This window comes from Nipponia nippon, unplaced genomic scaffold, assembly GCF_047370975.1.
Source record: "Nipponia nippon isolate SJK-2023a ecotype South Korea unplaced genomic scaffold, ASM4737097v1 scaffold_1, whole genome shotgun sequence".
Taxonomy (NCBI): Eukaryota; Metazoa; Chordata; class Aves; order Pelecaniformes; family Threskiornithidae; genus Nipponia; species Nipponia nippon.
The window spans coordinates 109,477,370-109,499,156 of record NW_028262290.1 but is presented as its reverse complement, the minus strand read 5'-3'; the positions used below and the strand labels follow the sequence as shown (position 1 = coordinate 109,499,156).

The 21,787-nt window shown below is 46.7% G+C and overlaps 1 protein-coding gene across 2 annotated transcripts in view; it reads left to right on the top strand.

Moving 5' to 3' along the window:
- Positions 1-2,485: 2,485 nt before the first annotated feature.
- The window catches only part of VOPP1 (VOPP1 WW domain binding protein), a 64,477-nt gene continuing 45,175 nt past the window's right edge, over positions 2,486-21,787 (top strand). Inside the window, exon 1 of one of the 2 annotated variants that reach the window (XM_087766509.1) lies at positions 2,486-2,897. In XM_087766509.1, coding sequence (XP_087622635.1) covers positions 2,847-2,897 — 51 coding nt within the window. In that variant the 5' untranslated portion in view covers positions 2,486-2,846. The remainder of the gene's footprint in view (positions 2,898-21,787) is intronic. The other variant, XM_087766518.1, reaches the window with a different exon arrangement.

Here is a 21,787-nt window from a genome sequence, read left to right as displayed (position 1 = left end):
TTGGCCTGGAAAGAATTTTATATCTGCAAGACTGCAGATTCCTCTCCTACTTTTTCTTTACGCCTTAGTGCTTTTTCAGTCCTCCCAGAATTTGTGCTATCAGGGTTTCTGCCCGTCTCCGGGCTGCCAGAGCACCCCTGCCAGGAAACACAGCAGTGGCACAGAGCACCCCTGCTCAGCGCTGACATTCAGATTCATTTGGTGTCCCTAAATGGGTCAGGCCGTTCGGCTTCTCCATGAAGAGTCATCGTGTCTCGATGTGTCTCCAAAACACTGTCTCCTAGGTCATGCCACACAGAAATTAGGGATGGGAAGGGCGTTTAGTGCTAAAGCCATACGTCAGGCTCTGAAAACTGTCTTTTTCAAACTTCTATGAATTGGAGCCTTTTTGAAGGGATACCTGACTTTGTATATTGAGACAACATGAGCTGATCTATCTTAGATGATGATACCCAGCGTACAATGTGTCTTTCTCTATACGCCAGATGTAAGAAAGTGTGACTTTTCAGCTCAGACTACGTAGAGACTTGTGTGTATAGTTGCCCCATTCAGTCTTCACTGTTGGACAAAGTGACGGCCGTGACATCTCCTTAGGGATCTTCTAGGAAATTCAGTTAGAGATGTGACTGTTCATCTGAAAAACGCAGCTCACATCTTCAGATTGTTTGGCATCTAATAGAGATAAAAAGCGGTATCAAGATCAGTCGTCATTCAGGAAAGACTTGGACAGGCTACCTCTGAGTACTCAATGTCACACAGTGTGTGGGAATTTGTTTAAGTTTACCGTCACTTCTTACACAGAGCGTATGACCTGGGCCTGAGAGGACGTATGATTAACGGTGCCAGCTGGAAGCCACTCCTAAACTCCCCCAAAGTTCACTGTATGGAAATAATCACCACCTGATGACATTTTGCTGGGCAACCTGGCATCAGGACACAGCAAGTTTCTTCCTTGAGGACTATGACAACAGGGAAGTGCTGAACAAAGGAGCTGGGTGTTACAAGGATGTGCTAATCGTTTTTAAACAGGCAGCCCACAAAGGGATGGTGCGAGGGTACACCTCTCGCAGAAATGCTGCTGGGAAAGGTCTGTCATTCAGAGGGAAACAGGAGAAGGTAAGAGAGTTCCCCCCCTTATCTATTTTGATATTCTCCTGAGGGCTACATAGCTAGCTCTCCTGTAAAGCAAGGGCAGGAGACCTCGGTAAACTCCGGTCCCTCCTAGACTTAAAGAACAGCTGTGCCTCCCTCCCACCAAACACACTGCTGTGTCCAGCTATGGTAAGAGTGGAAAGGGCTTGGAAAAGGAGGCTCAAAGCACCAGGACAAGATAGCGGTGAAGGAAACACCCAGGGCATAATGACACCAGCCACCTGTGACGGGGCTCACTGCTGGAGTTGGTGAGAACCTCAGCTCTGGACTAGGACGAGTCCTGAGACCTTTGAGAGAAGATGACCCAGGGCTGTTACTAAGCAGGCTGAGGAAATGAAGGACCAGGGCGGGAGCACAGCCTCTCCTCTGAGGTGCCAAAGGTGCACCCGGTAGGCAGGGGGGGCTACGCCTGCTCACGCAGCTCCTGTTCCCCCCATGAAGCTGATGGAGGCAGCACTGTCACAGAAGCACAGCACCACAGCAGGGTTTGGGCTGGAAGGGACCTTCAGAGATCATCCTGTCCAACCCCCTGCCATGGCAGGGACATCTTTCACTAGACCAGGTTGCTCAAAGCCCCGTCCAACCTGGCCTTGAAACATGTCCAGGGATGGGGCATCCACAGCTTCTCTGGGCAACCTGTTCCAGTGTCTCATCACCTTCATTATAAAAAATTTCTTCCTTATGTCCAATCTAAATCGACCCTCTTTCAGTTTAAAACCATTGCCCCTTGTCCTGTCACTACAGGTAAAAAATCTCTCTTCATCTTTCTTATAAGCCTCCTTTAAGCATTGAAAGGCCGCGGTAAGGTCTCCCTGGAGCCTTCTCTCTTCAGGCCGACCACCCCCAACCCTCTCGGCCTTCCTTCGCAGGAGAGGCGTTCCAGCCCTCTGCCCATTTCGGCGGCCTCCTCCCGACCTGCTGTAACAGGTCCGTCTCAGCCTTGTGCTGCGGACCCCAGAGCGGGACGCAGCACTCGGGCGGGGTCCCACGAGTGGGGCAGAAGGGGAGGATCATCTCTTGTTGAGCTTCACGAAGCTCGCATGGGCCCCCTCCTCCTTTTCGGGGCCGGCACCCCAGACGCCCCGACCGGCTGGTCACCTCCCCCGGGGACGCCGCACAACCCCCGCCGGGGCAGGCCGCCGCTCGGTGGGGCCAGGCCAGGCCAGCGCGGTGCCGGCCGGGAGGCCGTGAGCCGCCCGCCGGCGCAGGGAGGGGGGCGGCCAGCCCCCTCCCCCCAGCCCCGGCCGCCGCCGCCGCCGCCGCCCCCTCCCGGCCGGGCAGCGGCGCGGGGCGGTGCCGGGGCGGGCCGAGCCCTCTCCCCGCCCTCAGCCGCGGCGGCGCCCGGCCTCTTTGTGCCGCTCCGCCTCGCCTCGCCTCGGCGCTGCCCGCTCGGCTTCGGCCGCCGCCACCGAGGGGATCGGCGGGTCAGCCCGCCCTCGCCCCGCTGCGGGGCTTCCCCGCCTCCGTCGCTTCACCCCGCCTCGTCCCTCTGCCCTCGGCGCGGGCTCCTCGCCGCCCCTTCCCCCGGGCCGCCTGTCAGCCCGCCCGGTTCGCTGCCCCTCCGCGCCTGTGTCCGCCCCGCCGCCCCCGGAGCTCTCCCGCCGCCGGGGATGGCGCCGCTGACAGCGCCCGTCCGCGCCTGAGCCGTCAGGGGCGAGCTCGCCGCCGCCGCGGGAGGAGGAGGAGGAGGAGAGATGAGCCGCTTCCAGCCCGGGGTCGCGCTGCTGCTCTCGCTGCTGTGGGAGGTGAGGGGGGCCGGGGGCTGGGGCGGGGAGGGGGGCGCCGCTCTGCCTGGCTCCGACAGCCCCGGGCGGCGCGTTCGCCCCGGGAGGGCGGCGCGGGGATCTGCCCTCGGTCGCGACCTGGAGCTGCGAAGCTGGCAGCCCGCACCCAGCCGGGGGTGTGTGTGGGTGTGTAGGGGAGGTGGCGTTACAGTGTTTATTTCGGGGCTAACGTCCTTGCGGGAGCGGGCTCGGCTGCAGAAGCTCCGGGGCGGTGCGCGGTCCGGGGTGCCTGGGAGCGGCGGTGCGGGGCCGGGCTGGGCAAAGCCCGGCTCTGCCGCCTGAGGAGGCTGCCGGCGTGCAGGAGTTAGGGCTCTTAGCAGCGACCTGGCTGGCTTGCTGTTGTAATGTTTTATGGCGGGAGCGGAAGAAGGTTATCTGTGGTGTGCTGGAGCAGACTAACAGGGGACCTGTAGGCAGGGGCACAAGCTGTCGGAAGCTGTCCCTTCCTAAAAGGCTGGCTCTCCGAGGGGCACGAAACCCGCGCCTTTCCGTAAGGGTTAATGGAAGGTGCATCTTTTATTTTTATTTTAAGTATCCTTTCACGGACACAACCTACATTGCGAGGTCGAGGTGCGGCGGCATGGGCTGGGGAGGAGCCGTGGCAGCACCGAGCAGCGCGGTTAAACTTCTCGGGAAGCCTCGGTAGCGCAGCTTCAGCAGTTACAACAAACAAGCAAACAAACAACAGCAACAACAAAAAAATAGCAGCTCACGTTAATTGGAGGGGGGATTTGTGTCACGCACTTGTGTCGTGGGGCTGGGAAACCAGCTCCTTTTTTAGCGGGCAGATCCGTAGGTGTTTTCTGGTGGCGAGCTGTCCCTTGGGCTTTGGTTTAACCTTGGGGTTGGGTTGGGGGCAGGCTGGGGGCAAGGGTGACCACCCTGGGGCAGGTTCATGGCGAGCACGCCGCCGTGTGCCGCTCCCGGCGGCAGGGTGGCCACCCCGCGCCCCTCGTCGCCAGGGCACGCGCGGCGGCAGCGTCCTGGGGTCACTTCAGAAACGCCCGTGGGCTCGTCTTGGGTACGTCTTTACATTTATAAAGCCCAGAGGCAGTCTAGCTAAAGGTGTCGGAGGGGTGGAGAGTTGTGTTGCCTTTGTGATGGAGCAGTTTAGACAGAAAATGATTTTTTTTTTTTTTTTTTTTTAAAAACACCATACCACCAAACCCATCCATGGAAACCAGAGCACTGGCTGTGTAATTATTGTTTTCTTAATGGCTATAATTCATGAAAATTATGTTTACTACATGTTTATGCCACCTACGTAGAGGAACGATTTCTGGTATGTTGCCCACTATGTCGTCCAGCATCATCCCATTAAAACACTCGGATCACAATCACCATTTAATGTAAATAAATGTAACTTTTCAAGTTAATTGAGCTGCATCTCATTACCCCGGCTGTAAACCTGGCCAAGAGCCTGGCCCGCGATTGCTCCTTGACTCTGCAGAGGCTCTTCAGAAAGCACGAATGGCAAAATGTCGATTAAATGAAACAGGCACCGGCATTTCCCAGAGGGAATTTGTTCATCTGAGAGTGTGAAAGGCTTCGCCCCTCCAGGATCTGTTAGATTAGATGTCTCTGCTCTCTAACACGTATTCCGCTGAAAAAGATCCTGTGTGCCTGAAAAAAGTAATTTGCATAAATCCTCTTTGGATGTAGCCCATGTTGCTGTTATTTAAGCTTTTATACTGGTTTTAATTGTGTCTTTTTTTTTTTTTTCCCCCTTTTTCTTTTAATCTAGAATGTTTGTTTTGCCATCTGGTGTTGCGGATTTTTTTTTTCTTTTCTGGAAGTGCTTAGGATACCTTTTTAAATGAGATGCTATGTAAAGAAGAAGTATTACAAATTGGTTTAAGTTGTACTCGATGGGGAAAAAAAGGCCCAGAAGCAAAACACTGGGGGTTTAAATAACTGAATCAGAGACAGCTGGTTGTTTAGAAGATTTTTGGTATTTGAAAGTTTTGCTGTATTCTGCCCTAACTTCCATACTGGCTATTATCTGAAATAGCACTGTTACAATTTTTTTAAAATCTGTTTGCAGCTTTGACGTGATCTTAGCTAATGTTTAACACAGCGTGAGCCGAGGAATATATTTTTCATTCAGCATTTTGCAAAAGGCTTTGACTGTTACCCAAATAATGGGGGGGGTGGTTGGGGAAGCCATTCAGCCCTTCAGAGCAATTTGCAGTAGTTTACTGATGTTTAAAGTTCTCCTTGCTTAAATTACCCAAAACACTTGTTGCAAGATGTTCATGTATTTTCTGTCCGTGTGCATTCGAAAATGCTATTTCTGGTTATATGGATGGAAGGAATATAAACTCCTTCACAAGTAAACATACATCAGATTGAAGGTGGGTGTGAGTTTGGATGCAGGGAATACTTCTTTGTGGCTTTCAGGTTGAAGCCTAGGTTGAAGCCTAGTCAGTAACTGACTGTGCCGCGCTCCCGTGGGGAAGTGGTGGTTTGCTGTTCCCGATGTAAAGGCAGAAGATGTAAAAGAGGGACTGAGGGGCAGGGGAAGGCGCTTGCATGTGCTCACAGGCTGTTTCACGAAAGCAACTGAAGGCATCGCTATCGAAGCAGGATCTACATGTAAGAAATAGCTGGCTCTCGATGCTAGGACACCGGTCCTTTCTCTAGAAGAGCTTGAGATACACTAATTAAAGAAACACCCAGAACACTGTGGTGGTAGGAAAGGGGGATTAATTGTGAATGTTCTTGTCTGACAAGGGTTTTCCACCATAACGACAAAGACTTTCTTTATTTTCCTCCCATGATGGAAGAAAAATCTCCAACCCCAGGGCCCGGGAAACTCTGTTCTGAGAAGACCTTGCTGTTAAAAGCCAAAGGTGCCATGAGTTTTGCTCACAACTTAGTCATCATTGAACAGTTTAACCTGCAAGCTAAAATGAGGAACTTTTAAGGTGGATAACTTGATAGGTAATTTTGGTTCTCGCAGGAAGAAGTGAACACTGTTGAACCTTCATCCATCTGTCTTTTTCAAATTAATTTGGCTACTTGGAGGTAGCAATATGTTATTAACCGCAGTTGCCTGAAACACTCTTTTTCACCAGGAGCCTGGATGTCTGGTAGACCCTTAGTACTGGGGTATGTGATTTCAACGTTCACATATAATCAGTGGTCTCGCTCACTAGTGTGGCTTGTGGTTCCACTGGCAGGACTGTGTTTTGTCTCAGTTTTATATGAGTAGATGGCGCTCAATTTTACGGAAAGTTTTGAGGAAGTCCTTAAAGTGATGTCTGTTTGGGGTATATATCAAGATTTTCTGCTTTTATTTCATCAGACAGCCTGAGGGCTTTGGCTGTCTGAGCTTAAATGTGACTTTAATGAATAGTGTTGTCTTTGGGATGGGAAAAAATAAAACTAAACCAGCAGCGCCCCCCCCCCCCGATGATGGAGCAAGCTTATTGTCAGCCTGAATGAGGGCACCAGAGTATCTTGGTGTGGCTTGCTTCTCTGACCAAGTGCTTGCTTTCTCTCCTGCAAGCTGCAGAAGTGCTGTGTGGAGGAGAGCTGGGTGGCTGAGGCTCAACTCAAGGATGGGGAGGCTCAACTCAAGGATGGGGAGGCTCAACTCAAGGATGGGGAGGCTGAGTAGAGCTGTTTGAGCCCAGTAGAGGACCCTGCCTGTGCTGCAGCAGTAATAAAGAAGATGTTTTATTGCTACTGCTGCTGAGTAGCTTGCTGGATAGCTTCAACTTTCAAAACTCTCAAATAATTCTAGGTGCCTATGCTTCTGCTTGGCCCATGTGGTGTGTCCAGAGGACCCTAGGAGCTAATGCAACTGCCTGAATATTTAAGTCAAGCTTTTTAGTGCTCTGTATTAAGGTAAGCTGAGGCCTATGGTAGTTGCTGTAGGTGGTGTGAGACATGGGTGAGAATCCCACCACGAAGGTTTCCACATGGCTATACAAAATTTAGATCATCGCTTTTGGAAATACTAGCATTGATATTTCTACACACTCAGTTTCTCATTACTAAGAATTATAATGTGGATGCTAATAGAAATACTGAGAATTGGATGGTTGGTTCTTGTTAATTTGTCAGATGAAGGATACTACAAAAAGAGTCAAGTGCCTTTTTTTAAAAGAATGAAAAAATGGACATGTCTTATGAACAGCAAAATGTGTTATCTTGAAATAAAATTCAAACACACCCGACAGTCTGTCATACAAGATTTATTTAAATAAAAGCAAAGTTGGCTAGCTGCTTCCCACTTGGGTAACTGCTGTGTGGAGGTTTTTAGTATTATTTTTGTAAGTGGACTTCAACAGGACAGATTTTAGCAAATAAGATAAACCTAAAATCTCTGTCCTAAAATCTCTTCAAACCTGAAGAGTGTTTTTTTTTTTTTTTCTTTTCCCCTTGTACAAGCACATTAAGATGGGCAACATTTTCATCATAGTAGGCACAGGTAGAGTTCAAATGGTTGTGAGGATTATGGGGACCCCCCCCCCCCCAGTTTCTGATACCTTTTTTCTATCCATTAACTGTCATGGTTTCCTTTATGTACAAATTACAGGAATATAGGTACCCTTGAATGTACGAATGTGCATGCACACCAGGATTGTTGTCTCTATGATGTCCCTCTCTGTGGAAGCTCACTGATACTGTCCTATCCGTGTTTTAACTCTTGTAGCCATGGCGTCAGTGGGTGATGGGAGGAATACCTTGCCCAAACCGATGGGGAAAAGTGTATCCCAAAAATTCTGCAAGGGAGTTGTTAGTGTAGATGTGTCTGCTAACCCTCTCCTGCTTGTTAGTTTTAGTTATGTAGGGGCTCAGCAGCTTAAACAATTTTTGGTGTTTTTTTTCTTACCCTCTTGCAGGTGGTTGGAAAGCAGCTATTTCATTGCTGAGCGAAGGCAGGAAAGAGCTTACTTATGATTTATAGTTTGGGGATCCAACTGGTGCTGGCAAGTCTTCCCTGCCTCTTGACAGCAGTGAGATGGGCTGTGATTTCCAGGCAGGAGGACTGAGCTTGCACACTTTTCTCACTTTGCTCCTGCTGAGGAGGAGACGGATTCGTGTTCACTGCGGGAAGGGAACAGTGGCCGAATGCCATTTGCATCCTCTAAGGGGAGGTGCGAATAGCTATGCGATTCTTTTAGGCTTTTTTTTTTTTATCAGAAAAAGCATCTGTAAAACCTGTTTATATTTTTTGCAGCAGTCGAAAATGTTTAGCACATTCCGTTACGCTTTCTCTATAAAAGGGAAGTCGTCTGACTCTCTTTTTATCTCGGTACTTCCCACTCAGCTAATGCAGGTGTATGGAAGGATGTGTTAGACTTGACCAAAGCAAGCCTTTAGATTTCAGCTGCTCTTTGAAAATGGATTTAGCTAAAATCAGTGATAAAAGGCTCAATGGAAACTCTCTTTGGTTTAGTGCAAATTTATTTGATTTACTCCACTAGGAAGAGGCTTAGGAAAACTGGAATGAGTGTGCCCGCATACAGGTTTGCTCTGCTCATCTGTGTAGGCTGAGTTTACAGGCAGGAACAGATTAATGACTGAGCTTATGCTACAGAATTGAAAATTAAAATTTCTTATTTCTTGCTAAGACAAGGTGGCTACCGATGTACTTCAAATCTGTTGTGATATAAAGTAAAATCCATATAAATAAAAAAAAATTACAGGAAAAAAAATATAGAAAGGTAGCATTTTTGAATTTTTAAGCCTAACTTTTGAAGATGCCGCATTGCTTTGTGTCGTCAGCAATGCAGCTGTTTCCACAGTTTTTGTGTTTTCCTGAAGGCTTTGTTGAAATCCTGTTAATTATGGCAAATACAGACTTTCTTCTGACTAGCAAGAAGCAAAGCCTTTCTAAAACGGTCTTTTTTTTTCTTTGCTCGAATAGTTCCTTTTGGGCAATGAGTATTAACTTTGTCTGAAGGCTGAGGACACAGCCTGGGATCGTGGGCATTAAACAGCACTTCCAAGACAAGGGGAAGATCAGGTCTTAAATAGTGGATGTTATCACTTTCCTGACATCAGTAAGGTAATACATGAACTGAAATGCCATGCCTGGTATTTTGAGGGAGCATGAGAGGGGAGTCTGTGTTTGCTGAATACTTTCTTTTTTCTTTCTTTTTTTTTCCTTCTTTTTTGAGAACAGTGTATCTTGACAGGTTTCTCACATATTAAGTGGAAAAGTTTTCACTGCTGAGTTAAAAATGTCTTTCTTCTCTAGTGTGTCTCCGGCTTCACGCTAAATAGGTGTTAACTTAACCCGTGTTTTAAATAACTCAGCTAAAAATCTCTTCCTCTTTCTCAATGACTCAGTTTTCAGTCTGGTAGACTTTTAGAAGGAAAGGAATTAGCAAAAGGTGGTTTCTAATCTGTGTCTGATCCAATGGAGGGGTGGGCTGTTGCTGGCAAGGGTGGTCCCTAACCCCTCCTTCTGCTGGCTGTGTGCTCCCGCAGGTCTAGGGACCGTGCAGCTGTGGAGGAATTGGATCAAGCCACTGATGCTATGGAAGACTAAGCCACCAAAAAGAGGATAGGGAAAAAATTGAGAGGGAATAGTTTTCCATTGGTTCAGCAGAGGTTTGTGCAATGGTAGCATCGTGAAACTTGCTACAAGGGAAGAGAGGGAATGTATGGCTTGGAGCAGGACTGCCCGTTTTGGTAGCACACTTGTTGGTTCAGTTAGATATCACATAACAGGAGTTACAGGACAGACAATACTGCATTTTTAACAAAGAAGAGCCTACAGACCTTTACATGCAATGCTAGAAGGGAAAACTAGCTGAGTCTGTTTCTTGTTTTCCCCTGAAAGATGCTGTTAGATAAGACTAACTTCTCCAGATGGTGTCCTGTTGTTTTCCCACATCACTTGCCAAGTGTCTGTCAGAGCAGAAGTTCTCAAACTAGAGCTAATGACCTCCCCAGCCTTTCCCTGGGGCGGGAGAGGGTTGTGGCTGGAGACCATACCCCCAGGGAAGGTCCACCTTCCGCTGCAGCGTGGGAGGGACCATCGTCCAGCTGGTGGGTAACTGTGAACCCAGCAGTCCTCCAGCATGCCTGTGTCTCATCTGGAGGTCTGGAAAAAAAAAAAACCAACAAAACAAACCAAACAACCCTACCTTGGGTGCATCCCTTTCATTGGAAATCACCATGAAGTGATCTGTGCTGTAGGTTCAAAGTTCAATGACGGTGGAAAGCGGCTATTTTCAGAGGGTGCTGAAGCAGGGCGGTGGGAGTGTGCCAGCCCTGGCTGTACTTGAGCCCTCTGTAAGCAGTTTGTTCCTTTCCTGCCAGAGCAGGAATGATGGCGTGCCACTTGGCTTGGTCTCTCACCTCTGATGTTGGTGGGCATCATGCAACTAAATACCTGGCGATAGTTTTGAGGGTGGATCCTTCCTTCTCAGGTCTTGCACTGGTGGAATTAGAGGTGAGGATCATGAACCCCAAGTATGCAGCCCATACCTGTGCAAACCCATCTTTCCAATACACTAAGTTAAGGCAAGTACATTTAATGTATTTTTATGCCTTTCTAGTTACATATATTCCAGTCTGTTTGGATCCTCCCTCAGAGGAGGAAGAACTGGAGAACACCGAAATGAAATTCATATGAGAGGAATGCAAGCGTGTGGGAGGGTGGCAGGGGTCTCATTGACTGTAGACCGAAGCCCACAGGCAGCACGTGTTTCAAGAACCTTACACTTGATGTGAGAGGAGTATTTTGTTGCACATATTCATCATCTTGGGGCTCAGTGGCACTGCCATCCAAGGGAGGGTGATGCTTTTGCAGACCTGCTCTGCTTAGCTGGGTGTGGGCAGCAGTGTAGTTGCAGTGACAGACTTGTGCTACCAGGGAGTCAAGAGCTGGTAGTGTGCCTGTGATCTAGAAGGTTTAGTCTTCAAGAAATTAGGAGCTCTGTCAGGGAATGTATACTAGAGGGAAAAAAAAAAAAAAGCCATTGGCTGTAGTAGCAAAGGCAGGCTTGTTTTAAGTGGCTGTGAACTTGTTTTTTTGCTGGCACAGTTGTATCTTTTTGCACACCTGATGCACGAAGGTAGGCCAACGAAATTCTCATGTGTCCTGGCCTGAGCCTGTATTTCTCCCTTTCTAGACAGGAGACACGCCTTGCCTAACCAGAGAAGTTTAGTTGTTTATACTGCACTGGTTTTAGTACAATCCCTTTAGTGTCAACACAATGGATTGATATTAAAGTGCTTGTATGCACAGTGACTCCCATTTGGGCATGACGGTATGATAACAGACAGTGCAGTGGTCTCTACCTGGGGAATTGCCCAGGTGTAACGCAGTGTTTCCTTTCTCCCAGTTTTATTAAATCTCTTCACTGAAGTGGACAGAAAACCTGTTAACACGGAAAATTCCTTTCTGCTTTCCCCGCAATGTCTCTGTAAATGCGGAGAGTCGGTGCAGGCGCTGTGGCGGGTGCCTGTAAGCGTGCTTCAGCTCTTGGCACAAGAACCAGGCGAGGATGAGTCAAGCAAGTGTTTTCTTTCATTTCTGCTCCTCAGGTGAAAAAATGTATTGCTCATCGCTACAGATAATTATCTCAATACTGGTGTGAGTGAGATCCAGGAATTCACTGCTGGCTCTTTTACAGTGCGGGTTTCCAGCTCAGGGCCCTACTTCCCCACCACATTTGGAGCAGTGGGTTCAACCCAGTACAGGAAGGGTAACGGGTGTAAAATTTGTTCAAATTGTTCAAATGGCATTTGTTCAAATGCCATTAAGTTTGCAGGGTTTCAGTCCAAAACAGAGGAGGAAGCCTTTCTCTCTGCAAGTGCTGCTTTCAAATGGTCAGCCTAAAAAAAAAAAAGCGGGGGGGGGGAGGGGGAGAGGAAGGCTGTGAGAAGTCTTAAATCTGCTTTTACATGGTTTGCTTTTCTTTTTAAGGCTGACATAAGCTGCTCCTATCTTGAGTGCTGTCTTGTCTATCCCAAAGAAATACCCCTAACAATAATAACTATTTCCAATGGTTTGAGCAGCGTTACTGCTGAGGGCGCCTGCCAGTCCCGAGCTATCAGCAGTGCTGTCACAACAGGCACTCACATGTGTCAGTGGGGCTCTGCGTGAGGGACCGGCAAAACTCTCATCTGCTTTTTGACTAAGGCAACCCACATCTCCCGGCTGTCATACAGAAGTAGTAATAGCGTCCGGGGTTGGGTTAAACCTCTTCAGAACTGGGTCATCCCATAGTTCGAGAATAGTGTAAGATAACATTAAGCTGCTTCGTTGTTTTGTTTTGTGTTTTTTTTTTTTCTGTAGCTGAAATAGCAGTCTCTATTCCCAAACTTGTCAGTGTGTGTCCCTGCATAAAGCATATCGTGCCATGCTAAGGCTAGGGGTTTGCCTGCGTATTGCTTGGGATGACCTGCATTTCTAGGGACACGAGGGAGCAGAGGAGGCAGTAAGTGCCAAATAATGGCCAAATATTATCAGTGGCCTAACCCTGAGAAAAGATACCTTTTGATTTGAGTGTCATTTGGAAGAGGTGAGTTGAGATCGAAGTCATTATTTTGTTCTGTCTTCCATTCCTTTGGTATTTACAGAACTAGGACTTGATTTTTTTAGCAGTGTTAATGCCTTGTTGTTGAGGGGCTTCACAGTTTTGGGTTTTGCCCTTAATGGCAGCAGCGCGCAGCTAGCTGAGCTTAATGCTGAACTTGCAGCGTGGTAATGGAAAAGTGTCCCAGGATTCCCAGGTGATCTGCAGATCTCAGAGGTTTTATTTTCTGAAATCCAGGGTTTGAATTGTGCTTCTCACTTACTGCAGGTAACACTTTTGATGCTGACTTATTAAAGCACTGGGTGAACGTTAGTAAATTGGATCTCATTACACCCTGTAGCTGGCAATTGTCTGCATAGATGTCTGCAGCGTTCCTAGAAGGCATCAGATGAGATCCTGAAAATGCTCTAGGAGATGCATTGGTGTATGTCCAAAATCTTCTAGTGGGTGAAACTTCCCGGAGTGGCTATGCTGACCCACGCTGCCAGCTCCCCACATGTGCACGCTTGTCATGAGGTGCCCTGCAGGAACCCATTTTGGTTGCAGCTTTGCCTGACTTTCCCTATGCATGAAAACCACGGGCATGGCTGTGGCACAAAGCCAGGGGCATTTGGATTAAGCTTGTTTTAATTCTGTAGTAATCTTGATCTCCTATTTTTATTCAAGCCTTAATCCTGGGCCCCATCCAAAGCCCATTAAAAGTCAATGGAGACATCCCACTTGCTTCTAACGAGGGCTGGGTCAGGCTACCCGGAGGGTGCTGGGCACCTTTTACTTTGGCATCTCGGTCAGCTTGAGGTGCAGGTGATCTCTGCTCTGTGCATCTTCTGGAGCAGTGCGGGCAGTGTCTTCCCTGGGCCGAAGGCAGATGTTTATACATCACTCCTTCTGAAAAGCTTGGTCGCCTCGAGTCGGCTCTTGCCGTCGCTCATCTGTGCACCTGCGGTAGCCAGCATGTCCGCCCATGGTGCTGCCGGTGCAGCTCTCCTTGGGGAAGGAGCTACTTCAGCTGGCTGCGGTCGCCCTCCATGTTGCATGAGGAGAAGAGCATCATAGTGATTATATAAAAGAGATTATGTAACCAGGTAATTTGGTAATCGCCTCTCCGGTGAAGGCTAAGAATAGCTTGTGAATATGCATTTATTTCTGTGATAGCCATCTACAGTGATTAAGCGCTGGGAACTGTGGGTGCTGCGCCATGGTGTGGGGTGAAATACTTGGCACCTGGTGCGTGCGTGTTTGCACTGAGACTCCCCAGCTCTGCGGCCCCTGTGCTGCTCTGGCGAGACACGTCAGCTTCTGTTCTTGTTGCCCCGTAGCGTGGTGTGACCTGCTGCGCAGGTATGGTGAAGGTGTAAAACTGCTCTGACTGTAAGTTGTCTTGGCTCTTGATGAACCTGTGCTAGCTGCTGGTGGCATCCTTACGACGGCAAGCAATGCAGAGGAGGGAACACATGTTGCTTCTCTGTGAATTTGGGGTGGTTTTTCTTTCTCTTGCTTCCCAGGGTATCTTTTTTGTGGTGAAGTTGCCAGTACCCCCTGTGAGGTATCGGGGGGATGCTGAACAATTTCCAGGGCTGGATAATTTCCAGGATCCTAGTGAGGAGCAGAGGAGCCTCCTGGGCTGCTTTGAGACAACTGAGAAGACCACGTGTGCTTCAGCCTGGCTCCTACCTCTGTCTCTGCTCATGGGTTTATCCCTCACTTGCAGAGGGTGACTCACGAAAAAATCAGATGCAGCCAAAGCCAGCGAGAGCTCCCGTAGTGCTAACTGAAGTCTTCAGGGAGAGATGGGGGAGTAGATGGGTGCTGTTCCTTGCAGTCTCTTAGCCCTGAGAAGGTGGTGCAGGGGTGAGCTAAGGATAGCTCGGGAGAAGGTGGGAAGGGGGCGAGAGGCTGCAGCAGGGAGAGGAAGCGAGCAAAAGGAGCTCTCTGAGTGCGGGTGATTCATCTGGGAACATCAATCCTGGCTCTGAAAATGTTCCCGCAGTTCTCAGCTCGACTGCTGGAGTCTGGGTGGCTGCTGAGTTCTGTGGGTTGGTTTTTTGTTGTTTTTTTTTTTTTTTTCCTGGCTTCCCCTGTTCTTGATGTTGTGTGTTTTTTTTTCTTTCCCTGCCTTGTACACTGTCCTGACAGTGTAGTTGTCACCTTTTCTTGTTGCTCCAGTCACATCCTCTTTACCTTGAATTGCTTTGTTGGCTCCTGATCTCTTGCTGCCTGAAGCTCAAGCAGTTTAACCTTGTCTTCAAGCTGCCACATAATCTTCTCTTCACCTACAGCTCTCACCTTGTTTCCTCCTTCTCCTGGCCTTGCTCCGAACCGTCATTCCACCCCTCTTGGCCAAGGGTGGCTTTCTTCTCTCTTTGCACGTTACTGATTTCGTGATTAGCAGAGATATGGTTTGCAATGTTTCGAATTCCTTGGCTGCTGAGTCCCTGTTCTCTTTTTGAAAGGCTGTAACTTTTTCTGTACTTTCCTCTTCTCTTTCTTTTCTAAGCTTTCTTCAGTCCCATCTAGAATTCAGCCCTTGCACATCCACTTCCCACATGGACTTTGCCTTTCCCATTGTTTCTTTCCTTTCCCTTGTTTGCAGAAGTCTATTCTTGAGGCCATACCATCTGCACTTAGAAGTGCCCTGTAAATCTATTTCTCGTGTTACAATTAAATGTTTGATACAGACAAAAAAATTATATATATTCCTTATTAATTGAAAGAAATACAGATTTCCATTCTGTCCCTTTTGCCTGAATATCTGTTTCCTTGCACATTTTTGTGTGTTAGGATAAAGATTTGAGGACTCAGCTTGCAGCTTCTCCCTAGAATTCCCTTTGCAGCATGGGTGACCCTTCATTACAGCGTGCTGCCCTGTGTACAGACCCTTTCTCCCTGGTATTTATGTCCCCTCTTTTTAGTAGGGTATCAACCCTGGAATACACTGCTGCTGCTATCAGGGCCAAGGAGTGTTAGGAGAATGTTTTTAATAAACATATGGTTGTTGCATAATGTAGATGGAAAGTAGGCAGGGGAGACTGCGCGTGCAGCTGGTAAGCTTTCTGTGAACTGTAGAGAACGTGGGCAGGCACAGGCCATGGGTAATACGAAATTATTGTGATACCATGTAAATTCTCAGGTGTTAAGTGGGCTTAACTTTTCGCTCTCAAACTACACATCTGGAAAAAGATGTGAGTTAAGTTGAGAGTTTTTGTGCGAGAGCATGTAAAGATGCGTGAGAGCTGTTGTGGGAGCTTCTGTAACACGAAAACTGTTTAATTTGCAACTGTGCAGATACAATAAGAATAGTCCTAACGGGACTGATAGGCAAGTGTGAAGTAGTGAGAACAGGAGGAAGACCAAATTCATCTACTATATTAACTTGTTAAAACCAGTGAAACTGAAATGGTATCTCATTTGCATCAACATTAATCATAGAATCACAGAATTGTTTAGGTTGGAAAAGACCCTTAAGATCATCAAGTCCAACCATTAACCTAGCACTGCCAAGTCCACCACTAAACCACATCCCTAAGTGCAATGAGAGGTATCTCTCAATGAGAGGTATGTTAATGAGAGGTATGTCTGTAAACTCCTGCCTAGGATCAAATGAAAACATTATTTCTTAGTTTCAGATGGATAGGAGGGCTCAAGGTATATAAATACGGTATAAACAGGTATGAGGGCAATTTTCAGATCTGGAGCAGAGACGCTGTACAAGATTTTGCTTTACTTTTGTCTGTGTTGCCAATATTGGATACAGCATGTATAATCTGATTAATTTTATTAGGAGTTTTAGTAGAATTAATTTTTTAGTTCTTCTACATTCTAGGACCTCCAGACACAGGCTTTGATAACGTGAGTTGCTAGTCCGTGGCAAAAACCCCGGGGTTCAGCTCGAATGTACCAGTTGTATTGGCTTTGGTGGCAGCACTCTCACTGGTGGGGAGGAGGAGAATGGGTTACATGTTTTGGAGTTTTGACTCTGGTCCTAATTGGCGATTTTCTCCCTTCCAAGAAAATAGACTGTAAAGATATTAAATTTCTTATGAAGGTTCAAGCTCAGTTAAATAGATTCAGTTAAATAGATTTCCAAAAGCAAGTCTGATGGAGAAAAAAATGAGCAGTGTCTGCAAATGTCCCACTGTCTGGAAGTGCCTGACGGAGCCAAATTAATAACTTTTAAGAAGTTTCTTTTTCAAATGTTCCTACAGCAGGCTTTTAAAAAAAGACCTAGAGAGGCTTGGAAACAGGGACTCTTTGTAAAAAGGCTTTCCTTCAAGTGAGAACATTTAAACACGATGTGAAGCAAGGTTATGAAGGGACAATTAATACTAGGTTTCCTGATACCACCTAGAGAAAGCTCGGTAGCCTTATTCACAGCGGTAGGAAAGGCACCTGTAATTTCATTGTCAGCATTTGCAAGTGTTATTCTAGCACTGCTGCTGACTCCCTGGACATCTCCTCAAAGGGGACTGCCTCGTTCGTAAGGGTTGTAAACACGTGGGTCTTGAGGAAGGACTGAGACCTGACTGTGAAGCCGTCCGCGTGAACAAATGGCTCTTCCAAGGTGTCTGATCTCCCTGTCTATGCAGGCTTGCCAGATTTGTCTGGACTTGGACCTCCCTCAGCCTGGCAGGTGTTTTTTGCAGGCAGTCGATGGCAGGGATGCACCACCTCTGTGCTGGGGAGCTGTACGTGTGTCAGCTTGGCACAGAAGTGCCGGCGGAGCTGGCCTAAGGCTTACAGCTGGCGGGGCTGGCGTCCTGCCGCTGTGCCGTGTACAGCTTCTGTCTGCAGGGCGAACCGGGACCCGCAGGGACAGAGGTGGTGCTCACGCCCAGGTGCTTCTTCCTAGAACACGCACTGAAGGCGGCAAAACTAAACCGTGGACCTGACTTTAATACCTGGCTATTTAACTGCAAAAAAAACCCCACCGTTCGTTTCTCCTTCAGTGCTGTACGTTGTTCTGGAGGAGCAACTCTATACTAATGATGTCCTAGACTTTGATAACTGCTGTATTCATGGTAACGGCTTCTCCAAATATCCGTCTTCCAAATTAGATTAAACCTCTTTGTACGTTTATGGTATTTCTTCATGCTTTATTCAAACACAAGTAATCAAATAAAGAACAAATCAGGCTGTTATGCTTCAGAAGTTTCTGACAGTTAGTACTTAGGTTTTTATGGGAAACCAGAATTTTGCAATTATTTGTAATGACAATAAGTGTGCTCATCTGGCACCTCTCACAGAAGGATTTCGTAGCACTTAAGAAACATGAAATATGCCGTAGCATGTTCCAGTCACATCCAGGACAGATGCATAGCCATCGTACAGATGGGTAAGTGGGCAGAAAGTGTCATGCACGGTGTCAGTGGCAGGATTAGAAGCTTAACACTTCTGACTCATGGTTTCCCAGTCCAGTGCAGTACAAAGAAACAGCTTTGACGTCACAGTAAACACTTGCTTTGGCTTAGGTAAGCGCATGCTTTGCAATGAGCCTTTCCTTTCCATGGACTTCTAAACATGATCATATTTGGAAGTCCCATGCCAGGCATCTTTTAGATGGGATGAATCCATCCAGGCACGTGAATGGTCTAGAGGAAAATTGCTTGGATTGGGACTCCTCTCCTTGTGGAATTATCAAATTGTCACCCTAATGGTTGTTTAGTGCATTCTGTTAGTAGTGAATCTGAGATCAATAGATACATCCAGACTTATCCTACATGAGTCTTTATCCTAGTCTTTTGATTTATGCATTTGGACATTTACCACTGAGCTATACTTGTATTGGGATTGTATACTTGACTTAATGACTTTCTGTTGCTCTAATTAGCCTCAGACTGTTACTGATGGCAATATTTATTTGTGTAGAATATGAACTAACAAAAGTCTTGACCTGCATCCTACCTCTTTGGATAGCTGACTAAATCCGTTTAACTTACTGTTGTCTTTTTAGTGCTGCGTTCACATGCACTGAAGTACCACAAGAACTAACGCTTGGGTTTGAGGGGTTTCGGTTGTTTGCTTTTAATTAATCATTCACTGAAAAATACAGTCCTAGGACAGTCTAAAGTTTTGTGAAATTGGGTCAATGCCACTGAGGAGTTCTAGTCAAAATAGAAATAACAGCACATTGAAACAGTTTCAGCACTTTAAAAAGCTGGTTTTCTTTAAATACTTCTGAAAGCTAAGGAATTGAAAGTATAGGTTTACAGTATGTGGTCAGAGGAGCGTGGAACATTTTTTCTGAAAAGCTTGGCATTCACCCAGGGTGTGGGAGGCCAGTTTTATCTCCTTCATGTCCTCAGGGTGATTTCAGTGTGTATCGCCCTTCTCCAGGAAGAGTTCCTAGCCTTCAAGAGACAGATTAATTCCAGTGTACCCTATGTCAGTTGTTGACATTATCCCTCTTCTCGACTGTGTAAAATACAAAGGAAATATGCACTAAGCTAGGTGGAAAGCTAGTGGTTTAGATGTTCTTTGAAGAGGGAGACCTGTGTTTGCAGTGCTTGTTCCAGTTATACCCCTTCAGAGATGGAAGAACATAGAAATTAAAGTCAAAAAAGGATGAGACGTTTAGTTCTTTTGGTTGCTATTAAACAGCATGGCCTTGGGAAGTGCTTAGGTGGGGGATTTGGGGAATCTGCTTGGCTCTGTTGGAGGTAATTCTGTCCTTGCTGTTTTTTACATGATGTCCCCAGAATTTTGCTCCTGTCACCTGGTAGAGATAGGGTGCTGGTGCAGATGGGCATTTGCTCCTATATTTATGTATTTCATTGAGTAGAAACACTGCCAGCACAAAAATAGGAGGTGTTGTCTCCTCCAATCGCCTGCAGCTTGTTGTTCGTTCACTTCCAGGAGAGGGAGAGAGGTCTGAGTCCTTCTGGGTGTGACAGAGGCTTGAACACAGATGTGCCGTATCCAGGCAGAGCACATGAGCTGGTTAGACTGCAAGGTGACAGTCACTACCGCCTCCGTTCTCTTACCTCTCTGTCCTGCAGAGGTGTCTTGGGACACTTAACAGATGCCAAGAAAACAAAGATTTTTTTTTTGTTTTGTTTTAGGAATGCAGGAAACAATTAGTTTCAGAACCCCAAGAAAGAGTTATGTGCCCAACTCCCTAATATGAGTGGGTTTCTCAGAAGACTTCTGTTTAAAGTTTCAGATCAGGCTGGCACCATCTGGAGGTTACCTGCCGCTACATAATCAATTCATATGCTGATATGAAATATTTTTATATTTAATAAATAGCTCGTAAAAATCTGTCTCCCTCTTCTCCTTTTACGTTGAGAGGGTCTCGTAGCAATGAATGTTGTTGCACGTCCAGGCAAGGAGTGTGGCAATACTGGAGAGATTTATTTCAAATAATCACTGTTCCTCTTCAATAACTAGGGGGATGAGGAAGGTGGCACAGTGAAGACTGCGGAGAAGGCAACGCCTAGTATGCCTTTCTCAACCTTAAAGACTGTTGTAAAACAGATTTGTATAACATTTGGGCTTAGGCAGTGTCTTTTCTAAGCACCAGATTTTTGCGGGCTGTGGCAATGCTGACCGTGCTGTGCCAGTTCACGGTACCTTCCTCAGCTCCTGCCTGTCTGATAGGGACTGGGGTAGGGGATTCATGCTGAGGCTGGTTTGGGGGCTGTCCTTTTCCTTTAACGAAAATCTTAAGACAATCTTAGATACTTTTAAAAAATTTTATTTATATGAACTGATGAAATGTCCCTGGAACTGGATGTTTAGTACATAAAGTGGGGAGTTTATGCATTCCTGTGTAAGTCTCTTCTATGTCTGCTCCTCTAACGGGTTTTGTGTTGGTTTTTTTGTTTGTTTTTCCTAATATTTTGAAATAATCCAATGACTTACACTTTTTCTGGACTAGTCCAGTTTTCCAGTCTTAGGTTTCTGTGGCCAGTGACAGGGCTGGTAAATCAGGATTGATTTAGCACTGGCAGCTGTCTGTCAAGAGAGACCATTCAAGGGCTTTATGCAATGAAATTAAGAGATAAACAGTTTTCAAATAAAAGTATGCACATCAGCAACATCAATCCTAAAGTTCCTTGTGCCAACGTGTAGAATTGGCACTCCAGGTTTCTTGTTGCACACTGTGGATTTATGCTCGGAGGAAGCCCTGCATTTTTGGTATCTTCAGCCTGTGATCACAATTTTATGCGCATAAATAGTGCTAGATTGTACAACGTCCCCGAAGACTCCTCTCTTCTACCATCAGGCAGACGCAGCACAGGCAATGTCGAAGCAAGCTGCCTACACTTACGCCTTGCAAATACGCCTCAAACCTGACCTGGAGGGAATACATCCGTGGGTGGAAACACAGCCCAAGCTTCCCACCTCCTCGGTGCTGTCCCTCAGCTGAGGCTGTTGGCAAAGTTGATAATGAATCCTGGTAATGGGGATGACTTTTTTTTGTTGGGTGCAGAAGAGCCCAGTATGGTGATATGACAGTTAAAAAACCCGTGTTATTTCTTTAGAGCTCAGCTTATGTTAGAAATAGTCAGTTACCTCATTCATTTCCTCACATATTTGAGGATATTTTTCCAACCAGTGTTTTTATGTGTGATCTACTGTACTTCACAGGGAGCAGTATGAAACTATGGCCCCATGGCTAGGGCAGCGGCACTTAGAAAAGTGGGATTCTGGTGTTGGCTCTGCTGCCAGACCTGGGCATGTTTCTTTGTGATCTCTGTTCTGTTTTCTTCTTTTAGCGCTTAAGAGATGATCAACTTCTATGAATAGGTAGTCTTGGAAGCTATGGATTAAAAGCCGTAGGAAAGATGGAGATAAGTTTGACTGAACTGGTTTAATTAAAAGCTGGTTTAAATAAAATTGAGCAGATTCTACCATTAACAGAGGTGAGGAAGAGGGGTTTCCTTTCTCAGTAGGTCCTTTCTTTTGTAATTTGGGGTTTTTTTGCTAGTGAACTTAAAGGCCTTTAATGAAACTTAAATAAAAGAAAGGAGGGGGTGTGGAAATCTAGATACCAGTTTCATTCCCTCTGAGAGAGTATCTTTTCTGGGGTTCTCTGTTTCCCTTTGTTTCATGGCCTCGGTCACATCAACTTTCCTCTTGGCTGGAAAAGCCAAGGCAGCACTTGACTTCTGATACAGTTAGGGTTCTGCCTTAAGGAGCCAGAGACATTGCCGTTGAGTGGTCTTAAACTCCCCTCCATCATTTGTCAGAGCAGGGCTGTCCTTGTTCTGTTGCATCTTGATTCTGGAACTTGGATACGTCATTTTGCAAGAAAAAAGCGAACTCTTCCTATTTAAATCCATGCAGCTTTGATTTGAGATTTGTCTTCAAATGAATTCTAACTCCAAATAAAGTTTGGTC